We start from the raw sequence: 19,394 nt of genomic DNA, 5'->3' as shown, positions 1-19,394 counted from the left end.
TTATTGGTTCCTCCTTAAGAAAATCATTATCTTCCTATTGCTCTTAGAAAAGGTATACATTAGTTCAAATCCACAAATTTTATAACTAATTTTATTTCTAATAACCACTTATCTCCTACATCTAGTTCTTTGATGCCTTTCTAGATTCCATCTCTTTACCTAAAGAGTGTAAGAGGGCTTGAAACATTCTAGATGGTATCATGCAATGTTTGAGATGCATGTTATGGAAATCATTAGGGTCGGCGAATGGGTGGATTTGGATGGATTGAAAATGAATTGAGCAAAAATAGGTGAGTACCCAATTTGTCTATATTCCATGAGGGTAAAATGTGGATTGGGTGATTTATGGATGGATTGGATAAGTTTTACCATATTTCAACCACATTAATTGAAGAATTGAAAAATGAATTTGTATGCTCTTAAGTTTCTAATGTGTTTTTTTTCTACCCAACACCCACCCACCAACCCAACCCATTTATTAATTAAAATAAAATAATATTTTTTTCTACCTCACCCACCAAACCCAATTTAAAAAAAAAAAATCAATAAAGAAAAAGTAAAAAAAAATTTGCACCCTACCCCCCCCCCCCAAACCTTCACCCACCAACCAAACAATTTAAAAAAAAAAAAAAAAATTCTCCCCCACCCTCCGCCCCAAAACCCAAACACCCACCTTCATTTCACACACCCACCCCCTAATTATTTAAAAAAAAAAAAATCTACCTATCCCACACCCATTTACCCTACTTTTAAAATAAAAAGATTAAAAAAAAAAATCTATCACCCACCTCCCAATTTTTTAAATTTTTTTCATTTTGAATCTTTATTTGTTTTGGGCACATATAGGAATTTTGAGTAGAGGTGGCCAATCTTTATGGATCTATATAGATACCCATATTTTATCCATTTTATTGATATTTTTATGGGCTTTTATTTGGATTAAGTTCAGAAATGACCCTAAAATGGGTTGGTCTTGATATTCTGTCCCTCATAAAAAAGTCTTACAAAAATGGCCTCTATAAGGGATGGTCTTGATATTTTTGGCCCCGCTTAATAACTTTTGCCCGTAAGAAAAATGTTCCAACTCTTGCCTGTAAGGCAGACGTTAATGACATTTCAACACAATGAACTTGCACAACTGACCAAAAGTGTTGCCTTATAGGCAAAAGTTATAGGCAAAAGTTAGGATTTAGATATGTTGCCCATAAGACATACATACGTTCATGTCCTTTCAAGACAATGAGCTTGCAGAATTGACCCGAAGTTATGCCTTATAGGCAAACGTTAGAACTTATTTAGTGGGGACAATAATGCAAGACCAGACACTTTGGGGGACAAAAATTCAAGACTGAAAATTTGAGGGACAAAAAAACAAGACCGACCACTTTGGGGGGACACTAGGCATAATTGTCAGCTTTTAAAATAGATCAAAATCCATATTTACCCAATTAAAATATGAGTGATCCAGTTCATTAAATATGGATTAAATGGACTTCATTCACTAATATGGGATGAAATTACCAGCCCTAAAAATCACACATGGGATTTGGTGGATTTACCCAATGGAAATCCGCACCTACGGTCAAACATTGGAAAGCTCTGGAATAGATTCTATGTTACTTAAAAGAAGCTTCGAGACTTGGTATTGTATAGAAAGCACGGCCATACTCGTGTTTGTTTTGAAGATTCCAGTTGAGATGGATCAAGAATTGATAGGTCCACTACAGACTATTGTGTCTTTGTTTGACAAAACTAGGTATTACGGAGGAGTAAGAAGAAAAGTGTTGTATCTCAATCCAGTGCAGAATCCAAGTACAAAGCTATGGCTCGATCTACATGTGACAAAATCTAGATATTTCACCTTTTTTATGTAGTTAGTTTCAAACATTTATCACAATCACAACTGTGGTGTAATAACCAGGCTGCTCTGTACATTTTTCAAATTTAGTGTATCATAAAAGAACCAAACATGTTGAAATTGACAGTCATTTTCTTCGCGAAAGATTCGGGAGAATTTGGTTTCCACTTGCTATGTCTTGAGAAGAGTTGAGTGATAAATTTACAAAAGCCTTAAATGGGAATTAAGTCGAATATCTTTGTACCAAGTTGGGCATGATTAACATCTATGCTCCAACTTGAGGGGACAGTTATATAGAATATTGTATCTAGTCGGATAAGCTAGAGTTTTGTAGGGATTTACAGGAGTTTATACCTTAGTTAATGCTCCTCTCATGTATTTATACCACTTATTGTCAAGTAATAGAATACACAGAATTCCTCAAATACTCGTTGAACAATCACAGGGTTGAATCATCCAGTTTATCAAGAGGCTATTCACACTTGTTGCTAAAAAGACAAGCTTTGCTAGGAATATTAATTTAAGAGAAAGTTACCATGTATATCTAGCAAGCACGTGCTTTGGCCAGTGTTGAGGATCCCAAAATTGCTTACGTATATCAGGATGAAGTTCAACATCTGTCAACAAATACATCAAAACTTATCATATCAGTAAAAAATAATCATTTAAAAGGATACAAAAGAATGTCTAGCATTCACCAAGTTTCTAGAACATCGTGATAGACCAATCAACCAATAAAAGAGAATATGAGGAAGTGAAACGGAAGTTCTTTAGTGTGTTCTCAATCGATTAACTAGCTGAAGGCCACTAGCGAAGGTCTTCAGCTTGCATTCAGTATCCTTTTGTGGATTATTGAGGAAAAAAACAAGAAACTCTTCTTTTCTCTTGCACCTAAATCGATATGTACTTATTTAAGCAAAGGTTTCCATTTTGGTCAACTAAGATTCTTTGGAAAAAGGCTCATGACTCGGACGAAACAAAAGGTGAAAAGATAGTGTTGTGAGAATAATTACTTGAATATTACCTCAAACATGTTGGCGTTTAGGAGTAATCCCAAAAGAGAAAGGGAAGTGTGCAAGTAATCCCCAAAGAAAAAAGGAAAGGAAAGTACTTCCTAATAATTACTATTTCTATATAGACAATTATAAGGATTCTACAACTTTCCTATTCTTCTCATATGAATAATACCCTCATCCTAACACTGCTGAAGTTAGAGCTTATATATTATATGCACCTAATTTGCTACAGCTATACTCAATTCTGGAGCCATGAAATAATTCTGTAAGATATCTGCTAATTGATCATTTGAGTTGACAAAACCTGTCATAGTGCACCTCGATTCGATCTTTTGTTGAATAAAATGACAATCTTCATTCTTTCATAAAATAAAGATATGAAGCAATATGAATTGCAGCTCTGACACCATGCAAAAGAATGATGAAAAGAAGAGATGCCGGGAATGAATTGCTTGATTATTCCCTCAAACATGTTGGGTTTTAAATAATATTCACAAGTAAACTTTAAAGTTGAAGGAAAGTAATTCACATTTCTAATTACACAACAATAAGGACTCTAATAACTTGTTTGACCAAGCTTCTTCAACGCCAAAAATGCTTTTTCAAAGTTGAGGTGTTTGGTCAAACTTTTAGGAGAGGAAAAAGTGTTTTTGAGTAGAAGCAGAAGTTTTCTGAGAAGCTGAAAAAAATAGTTTCTCCCCAGTACTTTTTGGAAAACACTTTATAAAAAATACACATGAAAGCACTTCCGAAAAGCTTGGTCAAACACTAGTTGTTGCTCTAAAGTGCTTTCTAAATCAATTAGCCAAACACAAAATAAGCAGTTTCTTGAAACTCAATCCAGATATGAAATTTTTGAGTAGTGAGAGATGCTCTTGTTATGGAAAGAACGGCAAACAACAGCATGGAAATAACACACCTACAGTATGCAGATGACACATTGATTTTCTGTGATGCCAATGATGACCAATTGAAGTATCTGAGGGTGATTTTAGTACTGTTTGAAAGTGTGTATGGGCTTCACATTAACTGGAGGAAGAGTTCTCTATATCCTATAAATAATGTTACTGATATGGAGTCCCTAGCATCAATCTGGGAGGTGAAGTGGGAGCTTTGCCTACTATGTATTTAGGCATGCCTTTAAGAGCAAAATCAAAGTCCAAGGAAATTTGGAATGATGTTATAGAAAGGTGAGAAGAAACTATCTAGGTGGAAGTCTCAATACTTGCCACCGGAAGGAAGAGTCACACTCATCAACTCAGCGTTAGATGCCCTACCTTCTAATGTGATGACCCTCTATATCAACTAGTGTCATCAAAAGACTTGACAGCATCAGAAAATCCTTTTTGAGGCAAGCAACAAGGAAAGGAAAAGTGTTCCTCTAGTCAAATGGATGGCTATAACAGTGAACAGAAAGAATGGAGGTCTGGGAATTAGGGACCTGAAAATGCAAAGCAAGGTTTTAAAACTTAAATGGATTTGGAGATACACATAGGAAGATCAAATGCTACGGAGAAGAGTCATCAATGTTAAATATGAGAAGGACAGGTGGATGACTAAGGAGATAAACACTCCCCATAGAGTAAGTCTATGGAGGTCCATCAGAGCCCTATGGCCTTTGCTGAAAACCAAGTGCTCCATAAAAAATTGCAGATGGGAACAAAACCAACTTCTGGGAAGAAGTTTGGTTAGGTACTGAGAGCCTAAAAGAAAAGTTTCCAGATATCTACAATGTGGTGGTGCTTCACCAACATAGAACTATGGCTGAGCAGTGGACCAATCAGGGCTAGGATATCGCTTTTAGAAGAATGCCAATGATTGGGAAGTGAGTAAGGTGACCTCTTTACGTCTTTTTACACCTTCCTGGAGACTTGGAGAGGCTTACAAGAAGGGGTTGACAAACTTTGGCGGAATAGTCACAGCAGCGGGAGCGGGAACTACAGGGAGAACATAGTCTACAAAAATCTGAATATTAGCAGCCACCCGATTGAAGATTGGCCATGGAAACATATTTGGAAGCCTAAAACTCCTTTAAAGGTCTCTTGTTTGGTATGACTCTTGACTAGAGAAGTTGTCCTCACTCGAGGACTTGATAAAAAGGGGAATCACAATTTACCCAAGATGTTGACTATGTGGAGAAACATATGAGACAGTTAAACATTCTCCATTTCAAAGTGACAAATCAAGTATGGAGGATCTTTTTGGCACTCAGAGGGATAACCTGAACAATGTCAGGAAACATTGCAACAACCTTGGCAAGCTGGGAAGAAGCAGGGAAAGAGACTAGAGACAAAGAAAGCATGCATATGGTGGACAATTTTGAAAGAAATGAACTCTAGGTGCTTTGAGAATAGGAGCAATACAGTTCAATAGATAAAAATGAACTGTATTCTTTTTGTTTTTGTGTAGACTATCCTACTCAATAGAAACTGTAGAAATTCTGGATGTAGAAGACTCCATTTAGTTGTGTAAAATAGTTGCAAGTTCTGTGAGTTTGTTTGCTGTAAATAGGGACCAATGCCCCCCAAAATACTGTGTATTTGTGAATCTTTTATTGAAATATACAAAGTTAGCAAGCTTCATAAAAAGCAAAAGAAATGATCCGGTTATTCACAATAAGACGACTCGGCAGTATTGTTTCTTCCTAAGCGCGCTCCATTCATTCTGCTCGCAACAATCCAATAAGTTCTTCAGATGCTTTTCACCAAATGTACTTTTGGAATTAAAAACACTTACCAAAATAAGCTAATTTTAGAAGCTTGAAAAGTTGCCAGTTCAAAAAAAAAAAATTAGAAGCTTGGTCAAACAAGCTATAAACCTTTCTTATATATACAAGGAATAAGATCCTGCCATATTAATAATTTCCTAATTTTTAACAATCTTAAGTAACCCAACCATGTGCAAGTAGGACATACAAGGCAAAACATTTCGCACGATAAAAGAACACCTGAAGATCAAATTTCTGCTCACTTATGGGGCCACCAAATACTAGGATGAAAAGTTCACGTCATTATGTTGGGTATATGAAAAGAAAGGTAACATTTGCATTGCTAAACAATAAGAATGATGGCATTTGCATTGTCAACAAAAGTTGAGAAACGTAAGTTGCACACAATATACTCTAGTGTTACTACAAGACCCATTTTTTTTAATTTTCACTTTGCTTATTTCTTAACATAAAACCTATCTTATCTGGTATTTTTACTATAAACAAGAATAACACACAAGTGTCAAGAAACCAGTTAATCAGTTAATCAGATAACAAAGAAGAAGTCTTTTTCATCCCATTCAAATACTTATCTTCCATGTGTATCATTGTACTTAGGGGTCGTTTGGTTGGGAAATTGTTATCCCGGGATAACTAATACCGGGATTAGTTATCCCGGGATTATCCAGGATAACTTATCCCACCATGTATATGGGATAAGTTATTCCATCACTATGGTGTAAATGGTGGGATAAGTTATCCCACCATTGATTAATCCCTCCAACCAAAAATGGGATAAAATGATCTTTTATTTTATCCCGGGATTACTTATCCAAGGGATTATTTATACCTCACACCAAACGACCCCTTAAGGATGGAACCGGGAGAGAGAGACTGCATTTACTTATATTACATGCAAATTGCATTGCACTTTTCTATTGGCATGTTATAAAGAGCTTAAGAGGAAAGGACACATACAGTGATGAGGCATATCAATGACCTTAGCAGTAACACCAAGCAAATCACCCCCAGAATGCCTCTTCAATAAATGAAAGATCCATTCAGTACAGACAACACTAGGGGAAACGTGGAAGTAAATAAGGGGGTAAAGGGATTAAAAAAAAAGTCAAGATGATTCCGAGAAAACATATATGAGCTAAGACCTACTTTTCTACTCAAATACAGGCCTTACCAAATGCACATCAATCATCGAAACCTCAGAACTCTTCCGATTGATCACAAACAGCCATGGCACGTCATATTTTTCTTTTCCAACTTGAAATGATCTGCAGATGGATTATTGATGATAATAATAGTAAGTAGTCACGCACTTCCAGAAGTTTTTAGTGGTCAGAATACCAATCAGAATGGGGAAATGGAGAACACACAGAAATTTAAACAGGAGATAAAGCAACAACATACCCAGTGTATTCCCAGAAAGTTGGGTCTAGGGAAGGTATGTACGCAGTCCATACCACTACCTCGGACGAAGTAGAGAGGTTGTTTCCAATAGACCCCCGGAATATAAGAAAAACATAAAAACAACAAACAAAAAGGGATACCACACCAATAGCAAATAAAAGAAATAGGACACCCATAGAGTAATGCGATATAAAGTCTATTCAGAAATCCCAAACATCACCAAAACACCACGAACAAGGAACTACAAGACAGATGCATAACACCACGACTACATGCATAGAAGCAAACAAAGCACACCTTCCTACTAGTCAGAACGCACTTCTACCCACTAACCCTCTATCCTAATCCGCTCCCTCCACACCTTCCTATCTAGGGTCATGTCCTCAGTAAGCTATAGCTGCTCTATGTCATGACTAATCACCTCCCTCCAATATTTCTTAGGCCTACCTCTACCCCATCTGAAGCCATCCATAGCCAATCTCTCACACTTCCGTACTGGGGCATCCGTACACTGCCTCATCATATGTCCGAACCACCTCAACCGCACTTCCCGTATCTTTTCATCTACCAAGGCCACTCCCACCTTCTCCCGAATACTGTCATTCCAAACTCTATCTCTCCTAGCAAGTCCACACATCCATCGCAACATCCTCATCACCGCCGCCTTCACCTTTTGGATGTGGGATGCCGGCTAACACTCCGCTCTATACAACATAGCCGGACGAACTGTCACTCTGTAGAACTTGCCTTACAATTTAAGAGGCACCTTTTAATCGCACAATACTCCCGAAACGAGCCTCCATTTCCACCACCCTGCACCAATACAGTGTGTGACATCCTCATCAATCTCTCCATTTCCCTGAATCATAGATCCAAGATACCTGAAAATATCTCTCTTCCGAATGGCCTGGGTATCTAGCTCCACTACCACGTTAGACTTATACATCATTCACTGAACTTGCACTCCAAGTATTCTTTCTTGGTTCTGCTCAACCGAAACCCTTTAGCCTCTAGGGTTTGTCTCCAAACCTCTAACTTATCATTAAATCCTACTCGGGTCTCGTCAATAGAACTACATCATCCGCAAATAACATACACCAAGGTACCTCCCGTTGAATATACCATGTCAATACATCCATCACCAAGGCAAATAAAAACGAACTAAGCGTCGATCCCTGGTGCAACCCTAATAAAACAGAAAAGTGCTCTGAATCTCCTCCCACCATCCTCACATAAGTCTTCGCCCCGTCGTACATGTCCTGGATCGATCTAGTGTACGCCATGGGAACACCTCTAACCTTCAAGCACCTCCACAAAACCTCTCTGAATACTCTGTCGTACGTCTTCTCAAGATCGATAAACACCATGTGCAACAGTGCAAGTCCTTCCTCCTCTCCCTATATTGCTACAATAGTCTCCTCACGAGATGATGGCATAGGTAATCCAGCAACCAGGCATAAAACTAAATTGGTTCTTGAAAATAGTCACGATCCTCCTCAACCTCAACTCTACCACCCTTTCCCAAATTTTCATAGTGTGACTCAACAACTTGATACCCCTAGAGTTGTTACAACTCTAAATGTCACCCTTATTTTTGTATAAGGGGGTCATTGTACTCCATCTCCAAGAGTCGGGCATCTTCAACGTCCTAAAAATGATGTTAAACAACCCAAACAACCACACCATACCTGCCCTGCCAGTGCTCTTCCAAAAATCCACTGAAATCTCATCTGGCCAGTTGCCCTACCCCTATGCATCCTACGAACAGCACCCTTAACCTCCTCAACCTTTATACGCCTACAATAAGCAAAGTCATGACACCTTTCTGGGTGCTCCAAATCCCCAGCTCAAAGCCTTTGTCGCCCCCCCCCCAATTCAAGAGTTTATGGAAATATGACTGTCACCTCCTCCTAATGAGGGTGTCCTCCATCAATACATCGTCATCCTCCCCCTTGATGCACTTCACTTGGTCAAATCATGGGCCTTCCACTCCCTAGCCTTAGAAAGCCTATACAACTTCTTATACCCGCATTTCTCCTCTAATGCCGCCTATAAGCTCTCGAAAGCTATTGTTTTAGCCGTCGTAACCGCCAACTTAACCTCTTTTATGGCTAACTCATACTCCTCTCTATTCGTCTGCTTCTCCTTATCATCCTTCAACCAACTTAGCATAAGCCACCTTCTTGGTCAAACAAAAGATGTAGCATCACCAAATTACAAAATAGATAGTCAGTGAATTAGACCAACAAAGTCAAAACTAACGCCACATTCATAGGAATAAGAAATTAGTAATTTAGTTGACCATTTCAGAGGACAGTGATGAAACATCATTAAGCGCTTCTATTAGAGCTAGGAAACAACTCATAACCTCTACAATTTAGTACCGCCGGAGAGGGTAAACTGTGGATAAGATAAGAAGGGGTGATCCTTTTAGCAGTAAAGGAACCATGTAAAGATAGCAAAAACATCATATTTGTTCATTGTCAACTGAAAATATGATAAAAGGTGGAGCCAAAATACTAACTAACACTAAACCCAGCACGATCAGTCATTCTGGAAAACAATAAAGGACATCAATGAAGTCCACAGGGCAAAATGTATGACACATAGTAGCTTTGTAAAGGAATAAAAAGGGGCAGCCCGGTGCACTAAAGCTTCCTCTATGCGCAGGGTCCGGGAAAGGGCGCCACTACAAGGAATCTTAACTCATATAAAAAATAGTAGAAGCTTCAAGATCTGATCCTAATCCTATGATGCTTCATATATGTGGCATGAGGATCACAACTGATTCCATCATTATGGCACAAATACAAATACAGGGCCAAATCTCCTACTGCAAAAGCATTTGTCATGCTAAATTAAGCTTCTCACTGCCTTGACCACCTCATGCTTACATTATCACCTTAATCTTCATGGCAAAAATTCAAAGTTACCATCATGACATCACCTAATATCAGCAAGTTGTACTTACGTCCTAACAGGTACAAATATCCAACTAACTCGTTCCATCTTGTATAAGTTGTAACAGATAGTTGAAGATCTAGTTTAAATAGTCCATGATTATAACAAGTCTAAACAATATAGTTGTTGAGTTGTCTTAACAAATATCTACTATGCAGCTGGACACCTTACAAGAAAATTTCCTCTTAAATATCCACCTTACAAGAACATATCCTCTTGGAGTTTGTAGTCTTTCCTTTAGGATCTTTTTCCTGATATATAGAGGGACCCTTTCTATATCAGCAAGATTACATTCACCCTGGGAAGCTACATAAAAAAAATGCCTCATCACTGAGTCATTATCTTTTTAGAAACATAAAGATAGTCTCTTCCAGGATGCTAAAAGGATATAACTGCCTAATAAAAATGGTCATTCTCAAACATTGAATCACATAACATTTTTTAGTAGTAGGCATGAGAGCAGAAATAGGATATCATAAGGGTGGTCTTGAACTTTTCTACCGGCTTAACATATTTTTAAGAAATGCCTCAACTTAAAAAAACTCACTGGACAAAATTTTGTTTCCAATCAGGCATAAGTTCTGGTTGTAATTTGCACATAAGTTAGATTTCGCTATGAAGGGGGATTTCAGAACATTTTAATAAGTTACAAAGACTGAAGTTAGTATAATCTATTGTCGATTGGGCAGGACTTTTCAGTTTTATTGACGGACTTACTTTTTAAAATTAATCATGATTAAATTCGATTGTATTTTTCCAACAATAGTTTAAACAACATATGTTTCCAGTTAAAAAAGCGTAGAATATTATTTGGTGGATCATAAAAATGAATACTTATAAAGAGGAGGCAAAAGTTGTCAACAATTGAAGTTTGAACAACTTTGCTAATACATCACCACTTGTGATCAATTTAACATGATAGGTAGAATAAATATCACCAAGTCTTGTCAATTCGATATAGCTTGTTTACAATAGAGCAACACATGCAATTTTGTCTATGAGGCAGAACTTGTGATCAATTAAGTAGGTTCACTATTTCTGACATACAAAGATGTGTCTCATAGGCAAAATTAATTTATGCCCACAACTTATGCCCACTGGCAACAAAAGTTTTGCCTAGAAAATTTTCTTTAAGTGCATGTCATTTCGTTAAAAAAATTATGTAGGGCCAAAAATTCAAGGCCACCCTTTGTTAGGGTCAATCATGCAAATCACCCAGCAAGTGCAAGCAAAAAGAAACTTACCGAAATCTAATTATGAACTTACCAAAATTTTATCATAATAAGACTAAGGCTTGTTTTTAAAAAAAAACTGATGAAAGACCAAGGCTTGTTTTTATTAAAAAAAGTGATGAAAGACCAAGGCTTATTTTACAGCCTTGGTTGACTTCTTGATTTTTAATCTTGAGCTGGGGGTCTACCGGAAACAGCCTCTCTACCTCTTTAGAGGTAGTGGTATGGACTGCGTACACTCTACCCTCCCCAAACCCTACTTTGTGGGAATATACTGGGTTTGTTGTTGTTGTTGTTGACTTCTTGATTAACAAAGTGTAGTTTCCTATTTTTAGCTCTTAACCACATCAACCAATCCTCACCCTCTTACATTTCACTTTAGGGCACTTTTCTTCCATCCCTATAGTATCACATGCACGCCTCACCACAAATTACTATAGGATCGCTTGGTAGAGTGTGTAAGAATAGTATTGACTATTGAATAGAGTGTATTAGTAATGTAGGTGTTAGTTATGTTGGAATTATTTCTTATCCACTCAAGCATGTTTTAATAACCCTTGTATTACTAATACCATGGATTGTAACATATTAGTTATACACCCTATAATACTAAATAGGATATATTACAGATACGTGTATTTAGTTACACATAGGTTGAAAATCCTACCAAACAAATGATTAAATAATATCATATCATGACTAATATATGTACTTTTTTTTTCTAATACATTCTACCTAATCACCCCTAAAAGTTCCAATGTATCATTACACATTATACCAACCTTCCACTTATCTTTTACATCCATCATTGTTGAAATCCAAGTTGTCGCCTTATTTTCTTGGTGCACTATCCTTCGCAGCAATCCTCTATGTTCCCAAACTAACTTAAATCATGCTTTGAGATTAGTAACATTTTCACATAAACATCAGCACAAAGTTCATACTCAATACTCATACAAAAAAACGCACCCCCAGATTGATATATTATAAGAGGTCTCCCAGACAAAAACTTACAGGGTCTATAATATCAAGTACAATTTCAAATCATTTACAGGGTTACTTTTACGCCAAAATTTGAAAAGTAAGATACAATTTAATTTTATTCCCTGGATGGGATTTCTTTGACTCTCAAAACATCTGAAATTTTTTCTTTCCACATTGTTCACCAATTGCACGTTGGAATAATTCTCCACCATTTCTTCTGAATGACATCCCCTACCTACACCAAACCATCATCTTAAAAGATCAATTAATATCTTTGGCACCAAGCTCATTTCAATCATAACTGATAAGAGGAATAGAGATATCACATATGTTCGTAATGAACCCAGTACACTATTCATTAAAATTACTCTGCCTCCAAAGGGAGATATTGAACTTTCCACTTGGTCAATATCCTCGCTCTATCACCCCATCCCATATCTGTATACCTTTGATTTTTGCATCCAAAGCTAAACCTACGGACGTAGTTTGCAGGCTGCCAATTTCACAGGCCAGATTGTCTGCTTAAATGAGTAGCTGAGGTATCACATTGATGAAAAAGAGTTATACTTCTTCTCCAGATGACATGAAGACCAAATATTGCTTCAAAACAGTTAAGATCAGCCTAAAGGCCTGATATTGCTTCAAAAACAATTAAAATCAGACTGATATGTCTCAATTGATCAACTTCAACATCAGATACAACAGTGAGATATATCTAAGGTGCAACTAGTTCTATTGGAGACCTTAAAAACCACTTATCCATCCATTTGTCTTCGCCTTTTTCGATCATAAAATAAAGTTCTTCCATTGCTAAAATAGAAAGGAAAGGAGAAAGGAGGTTTCCTTGTGAGACCTCTCTGTGAAGGGAAGAAAACTTTAAGGGACCATTTATAAACACAAAAATCTAATAAAACTAGTACTCTACAAAACAAGATCCATTTCAGTCATTTACTCACAAAACCCATATCCTTTGTGATTTTAATCAATCAAAATTTTGATTCACGTGATCATATGCTTTCTCCAGAACCATTTTGCACAGGATTCCAGGTGTTTTACCCTAAGTTGCATGGACTCTTCAGTTTTGATGCCGCACCCGTCTCGGATTCTTCAAAAATACATTAATTTTGGCGAAACTGACACGCACCCATTGACATTTTTGATGAGTCCGAGCAACATAGGTTTTACCCTTCCGACAAGAATCCACACTCTCATTTGCTATCAGAGTTGCAACTCTAATTTGTCTCCCTTTAATGAATGTCACATGCTGCTCATCCACTAGTTGATTTATCATGCAACCTCCTTCCCAGACAGTCGTCTTGGACATTCAAAATAATTGAATTCAGATCTCCATGTTTCAATAATTAAAGTCGTTATAAAATTGCAAACTCTCATGTATCATTGATTTTTTCGTGCAAGTTAGCCATTCTTTGAAAAACAAAAAGTATTTTTATCCGGGAAAAGGGTCAAATTTGACCCTTTACTATGCAAAAAGGATCAAATTTACCCTCTGTTTTACTATTGGTACAAAGATTGAATTTACAAGAAAATAAGAAAGTTTTGAGTATCATGAAGCTCACATCTTGTAAGGATCAGCTCCAGTGTAACCAGTTGGTTTCGGAATGGGTATCAACACCTACACCAATAAACTCACAATTAAATTAAAAAGAGTTACAGCACCATAAGCACAAATCAAATAAATGTAATGGAAAATGAAAATTACCTCGCGATTAACCCCGAAAATAGGACAGTGTTTTCCAATCATATCATGCCAAACAGTCCTCGACTGCAAGTAAATCCAACAACATAAACAGGCAACGCAGAAATTAAACGCTAAAGAGAGGAAGAAAAGTGAAAGAGTTAACGTACAGAGTGGTATTGACCCATTTTGCTCATGGGAACGATGTCACCGGGGCGGTAGGCAACATAAGAGGAAGCCATTGAAATCAGCAGAAATGCGACAACAAAAAGAAAGTCAACTCCATGGTCAATCCCCATGTTGTAACTACACCCAGAAATGAACTGTACTCTGATTCTAGGAACGATCGCTAAAATCCAGATGAACGATTACCGCAGACCGCAGCGTTTTAAGTTTCGACAGAACGACAAAAATGGCCTGTTGCTTTAACAAATAATCACTCTAATACACTCTATGGGGAAGTCGGGTAATAAGGGATGCGACTTTGGGAAAGTCGGGTAATAAGGGATGCGACAAAGACAGATATTTCCTCTGTTTCAATTGGCCATTATACTAAAACTAAAATATATTTTTCTAACCTATGAAATAAAGTGAGTTTTTCCTCTTTATCATTATTTTATTATTTTATTACAGTATTTTATTTATTTTTACTTTTAGAGAAAAGAAATCAAATCACCCCTCAACTTATCAGCAAAATTTACTATATATTCTAAACTAATCAGACAATTATATACCCCTTAATAACTTTGAACTAAATTTATTTCACCCTTTAGAAACCGAAGTGAAGTCGCGTGTTGCTAGGCGCCTCGAAGTGCTATCTTTGCCTTTTATATTTTTTTTATACGAAAATATTCTTTTTAAATTAACTAACGGTTATAAATCCAAAATCACCCAACCCAAATTCATCCTCAAAAATCTTAATTTACTTCTCTTCTTTCTCAAGTTATCAAAAATCTGCTCCCTCTACGAAATTTAAGCAAAATTTTGAGATTGATTTCTCTTTCGTTTCAAATTTAAGCTCTCTTGAAGAACCATAATCTATTTTTATAGCACACAATGAGGTCGGTTAATTTGACTAAACTCTGTATGGAAAAAATGATAATGCTTTGTACAAAGAAGTTCATTGTAATCATGGATTTTTGTTGCATATGAAAACATCTTGGACTTCGAGGAATCCCGGCAGAAGATATTGGGCATGTCTTTATTACGGGGTAGATATCAATTTTTTGTTTTTACTATTTCGATAAACTTGATTAAAAACTAATTCATTCTTTATTTTTCACCATTGAAGGGTCCAAAATCTTGTGACTTTTGGTATTGGAGGGATAGAGAAGATATTGATTCGAGGTCCAAATATGTGATTCCTAAACTTATAGAGAAATTAGGTGAGCTTAAGAATTTAGTTGAGTCTTCTCAATATATTGACAATCATGCATCGATTAATAAAGTTGAAAAAGGTGAGTTGAACAAATTTGTTGAGAAGGCTTCTCATGAAGTAGACAAGCCCAAAGAATCCAAAGATGATAATTGTGTTAATATGAAATTGTAGAAGTTGGAAGAAGAGATTGAGAAGATCAAAGATAGAAAGAAGAAGTGGAGAAGAATTGTTAAATTTGTTGTGTTTTGTTGTTCTCTACTACTAATAGTTATTAGTTATTGGCCTGGGATGATACATTTAAAGAAAGGTTCAATGAGGTTACCTTAGGAATAGGTTGTTGTTAGAATATATCTAGCTTATTTTGTATTGAATGGTGCTACTTCTTTAAGCTTATTTTGTAATCTACTTTGGCTGGTGACTGTCTCTTGAGCACTTGGTTGTTGTATTTTGTATTGAATGATGCAGCTTCTTTTAAGCTTCTTGTGTAATATACTTTAGTTGGTGGTTCTCTTGATATATATGAAGAAAGGTAGTTGAATTGATTGCATTTTAAGCATTTGTTTCTTTTGTAGTGGTGCAACTTCTTTTGTAATGAAGTTACCTTAGTACTAGTTAAGCAAGACTGCACAAACTATCACTAACCTTAGTACTAGTTAAGCAACCACAACTGCTTAAAGTCAAATGAGAATTGTGCAGACATAAAAGCATAAATGCTTCATACAGACATATCAAAATAATCCAGTTACAACTGCTCATATTTCTACAAAAATATGTGGCTAAAAGTGCGGTCACATTTGCATCATGCAATTACACATTAAATTAGTGCAGTCACAGCTGCATAATTGAAGTCACTAATCAAAATAGAAATTGCCTAAGTGAAAGTCACTACCGTTTCAGTACACAAGATCAATACACAAAAACAAAAATCATGATGCTTCTACTGAAAGGTTGATGAACACTGAAAGGTTGATGAACTTATTTGGCTTAGATGATTCACTTCAACAACATTTGACCTTGTCCTCATCCTTTTATGTGCTCTCATGACTTCAAGATCTTATTGGTTCTACTTTCTTTCCTTTCTATTTCACACCAAATTTAGGTTTGTAATGTCCAAGATGTCCAGTCACTATGAAGGAGTTCACAGGTATTCCAGACTGAAAAAATAAACTTGAACAAATTTATTGTATGACTTTTAAAAGATAGACTTTAAACTAGAGAAATTTCATCAGATTTAACTTACATTGATAATTTTATAACCACTTTCTGTCTGAAGAACCCCCATTCCAACCATACTAAGTCTTTTAAAAGGTGTCCCTCTACCTCTTCCAACACCAATGACATCATCAGTTTCTCTTCCTTTATTAGCACCAACTCCTTTTTCTTTACCTCTACCAACATCGATAATAGTAGAAGCTACAATTCCTCTTCTTTACCTTTACCAACACCAATAACAATAGAAGCTACAGCCCCTCTACCTCTACCATTACCATCACTAGTAGAAGATGCAGCTCTACTTCCTCTACCAATACTACCTACAGTGGCAGCAGCAGCAGGTCCTCTTCCTCTACCAACACCATCCATAGTAGCAGTAGCAGCAGCTCTCCTTTCTCTACTAGCAGCAGCAACTCTCTTTCCTCTACCAGCAGCAACAACATTAACTCATCTTCCTCTACCAGCATCAACTTCTCTTTCTTTACCAGCAACAGCAGCAACCTACAATATATAATAAAAAATGTAAGAAAATAACAGAGAAATGAACTAGTAGTAAATGACAAGTCAATTGTTACCTTTGTAGACCCTTTCAGTCCTCCTCTTCTTCTTTTTGTGCCTGGTGTTGCAGAGGAATCTACACTGGATTTTATTGAACTTGTAGCCAAATAACAACTCTTTTTATTATGACCCTTGGCATGGCATATGTTGCAGCTCATCTCAACACCATGTTTAGACAACTTTCCTGTCTTGTTTTTACTTTGCTTTTTTCTTCTAGACTTTTCAGGTCTGCCTGGCAATTTTTATTATTGGAGGTAAAACAGAAGGGTTGGTTGATTTTGACCACATTTGCATATTAGTAACAGGCTGAACGTAGTAACTATAGGTCTTGAGGTAGTTTCCTTGGTATACCAATGTGCAACATAATGAATTGGCTTTAATCTCCTGTAACGTAGTTCAGCTATGTCATGAGAACAAGGTATACCTTTCAATATCCAAGACCTACAAGTGCAAGTTTTATCTCTCAAATTCACTATGAAAGTATTGCCATAACTATCCTTAACTTCAAAACCAAACTCACTATTCCTCCAAGGTTACACTTCATTGATTTTGATGTGTTTTCTTGCAATACTTTTAGTGTCATTGGAGAAATCTCAGTTAACCAATTATCAACAGACTCTCAATTGTCCTATTCTTCTCATTTCCTTGACCCTTATTTCTTCAAGCATTATGATGATATTCTTGTGTCTGGGCCCCAATATCCATGAATTAAAACTTTCAGCTATGTTGTTGTCAATACTATTACAACAACTATGATACTTGAAATACACTTTGGACCACCTTTCTATGTTGTACCATAAAAGATCTTCACAAATTTTATCACCTAACAGCTCCATATGATCCAACTTTCTTCTCAATTATTACTCATATGTAGACTTGGTACACTTCAAAAAATAGTTTCTCCTTTCAATACCCTTTCAAATTTTGGACCAGTTGGCTAGAATATGTCTTGCACACATTGTTTGTTCTGCATTTGGCAGCAACTCTATAATTGCATTGTCAAGACCCTTCAAGAAATAATAAATGTTAGAGATTATAGTTAAAAACAGAAAATATAGTCAAAATAAAAAATAAAAAAATGAACAACAAATACATTACCTTCTGCATATCAGTGATAATAGTCACTTCAGACCCATCTCCCAGCTCAAGATCATTCTTCACAAGTCTAATAAACCATCTCCAAGTGAATGTGTTTTCAACTTCAACCACTGCCCAGACTAGTAGTAACATCTGATTATTCCCATCTTTACAAACAACCACAAGTAGTTGACCTTTACAAACACCTTTCAAAAAGCAACCATCAAATCCAATACATCTCCTAGCACCAGCTTTGAATGCTTTCTTCAAAGCATCAAAGCATATATAAAATGATACAAACTATTTTTTTTCCATCTTCAAAGGTTTCTTCACTAAGCCTCACCATACATGTGCTACCTGGATTGGTCTTTAAAAGCTCATCTCTATAATCCAAAATCCTTTTAAACTTCTCTACATGGTCACCTATGATCTGCTGCAACATAATATTTCTAGCTTGTCTTGCCACTATCCTCCCAATATACACCTAAAACTTTTTTTTCACCAAGTTTTGAAACTGAAAAACTCTAATCCCAGGCTCAGATATAATCCTGTCCTTATATCTCTTTGCTAAGTACTTTGAATTTACAAGTTTGTTTTTGGTTGTGGCATTATATATGTGGACTGGATTATACTTCTTCACCTGAAAATCTCCATTTCTAGAATCATGGCTTCCAAACAACAACCATGGATAACTATCAATACATTTTACTCTCACCCTTTTTGGTTCATTTACATACTTGTCTAACTCTACATGTTCTTGTATAGTATATATAGTAATAGCTTTTCTAAGTTGCTGAACATTTTCAAAACAAAGTCCAAGCTCCCAAACTATTTTTTTACAAGTAGGATCAAAGACAATTCTCTTATGATTTCTTTTTGTTCTTCTTGCTTTTCCTTCTCTTCTTACAGATTGGTTTACTTCATCATCTCCATCTTTGCCATCATCACTATCTATTTTAAAGTTAACATCTATATCAAAATCAAAATATGGCTCATCTCCAGCTATTTTTCCCTCTAAAGTAGTTTTTTTGTTGGATAAGAACTCATCATATCCTAAGTCAACTCCTTTTTTACCTAAACTAGCCCCTTCAGTTCTAGGCTCATTTTTCTTTTTTTTTTTCTTCAAATCTTTTTTTTTTGGCAAATCTCTTTTCTTTCCTCAAAACTCTAACCTTATCATGAATATCACTATCATATTTATCTTCACCTTCATAAAAAAAGTCTTCATAGTCTGAATTTGCAGTATCATTAGATTCACTTTCCCAATCAGATGAAATTATTGGGATATCTGAT

At 36.2% G+C, this 19,394-nt stretch overlaps 1 protein-coding gene across 1 annotated transcript in view; it reads right to left on the bottom strand.

The window, feature by feature from the left end:
* LOC107842452 overlaps positions 1–14,456 on the bottom strand; it is a 34,338-nt gene extending 19,882 nt beyond the window's left edge. The window contains exons 1-6 of the mRNA XM_047396918.1: positions 14,047–14,456; positions 13,901–13,963; positions 13,758–13,813; positions 6,774–6,867; positions 6,560–6,620; positions 2,394–2,475 (exon numbers count right to left, since the gene is read on the bottom strand). Coding sequence (XP_047252874.1) covers positions 2,394–2,475; positions 6,560–6,620; positions 6,774–6,867; positions 13,758–13,813; positions 13,901–13,963; positions 14,047–14,175 — 485 coding nt within the window. The 5' untranslated portion in view covers positions 14,176–14,456. The remainder of the gene's footprint in view (positions 1–2,393; positions 2,476–6,559; positions 6,621–6,773; positions 6,868–13,757; positions 13,814–13,900; positions 13,964–14,046) is intronic.
* Positions 14,457–19,394: the final 4,938 nt, after the last annotated feature.

This window comes from Capsicum annuum, chromosome 9, assembly GCF_002878395.1.
Source record: "Capsicum annuum cultivar UCD-10X-F1 chromosome 9, UCD10Xv1.1, whole genome shotgun sequence".
In the NCBI taxonomy this organism is placed as follows: domain Eukaryota; kingdom Viridiplantae; phylum Streptophyta; class Magnoliopsida; order Solanales; family Solanaceae; genus Capsicum; species Capsicum annuum.
The sequence above is the reverse complement of the archived record's forward strand: the minus strand, read 5'-3'. Positions and strand labels throughout refer to the sequence as shown.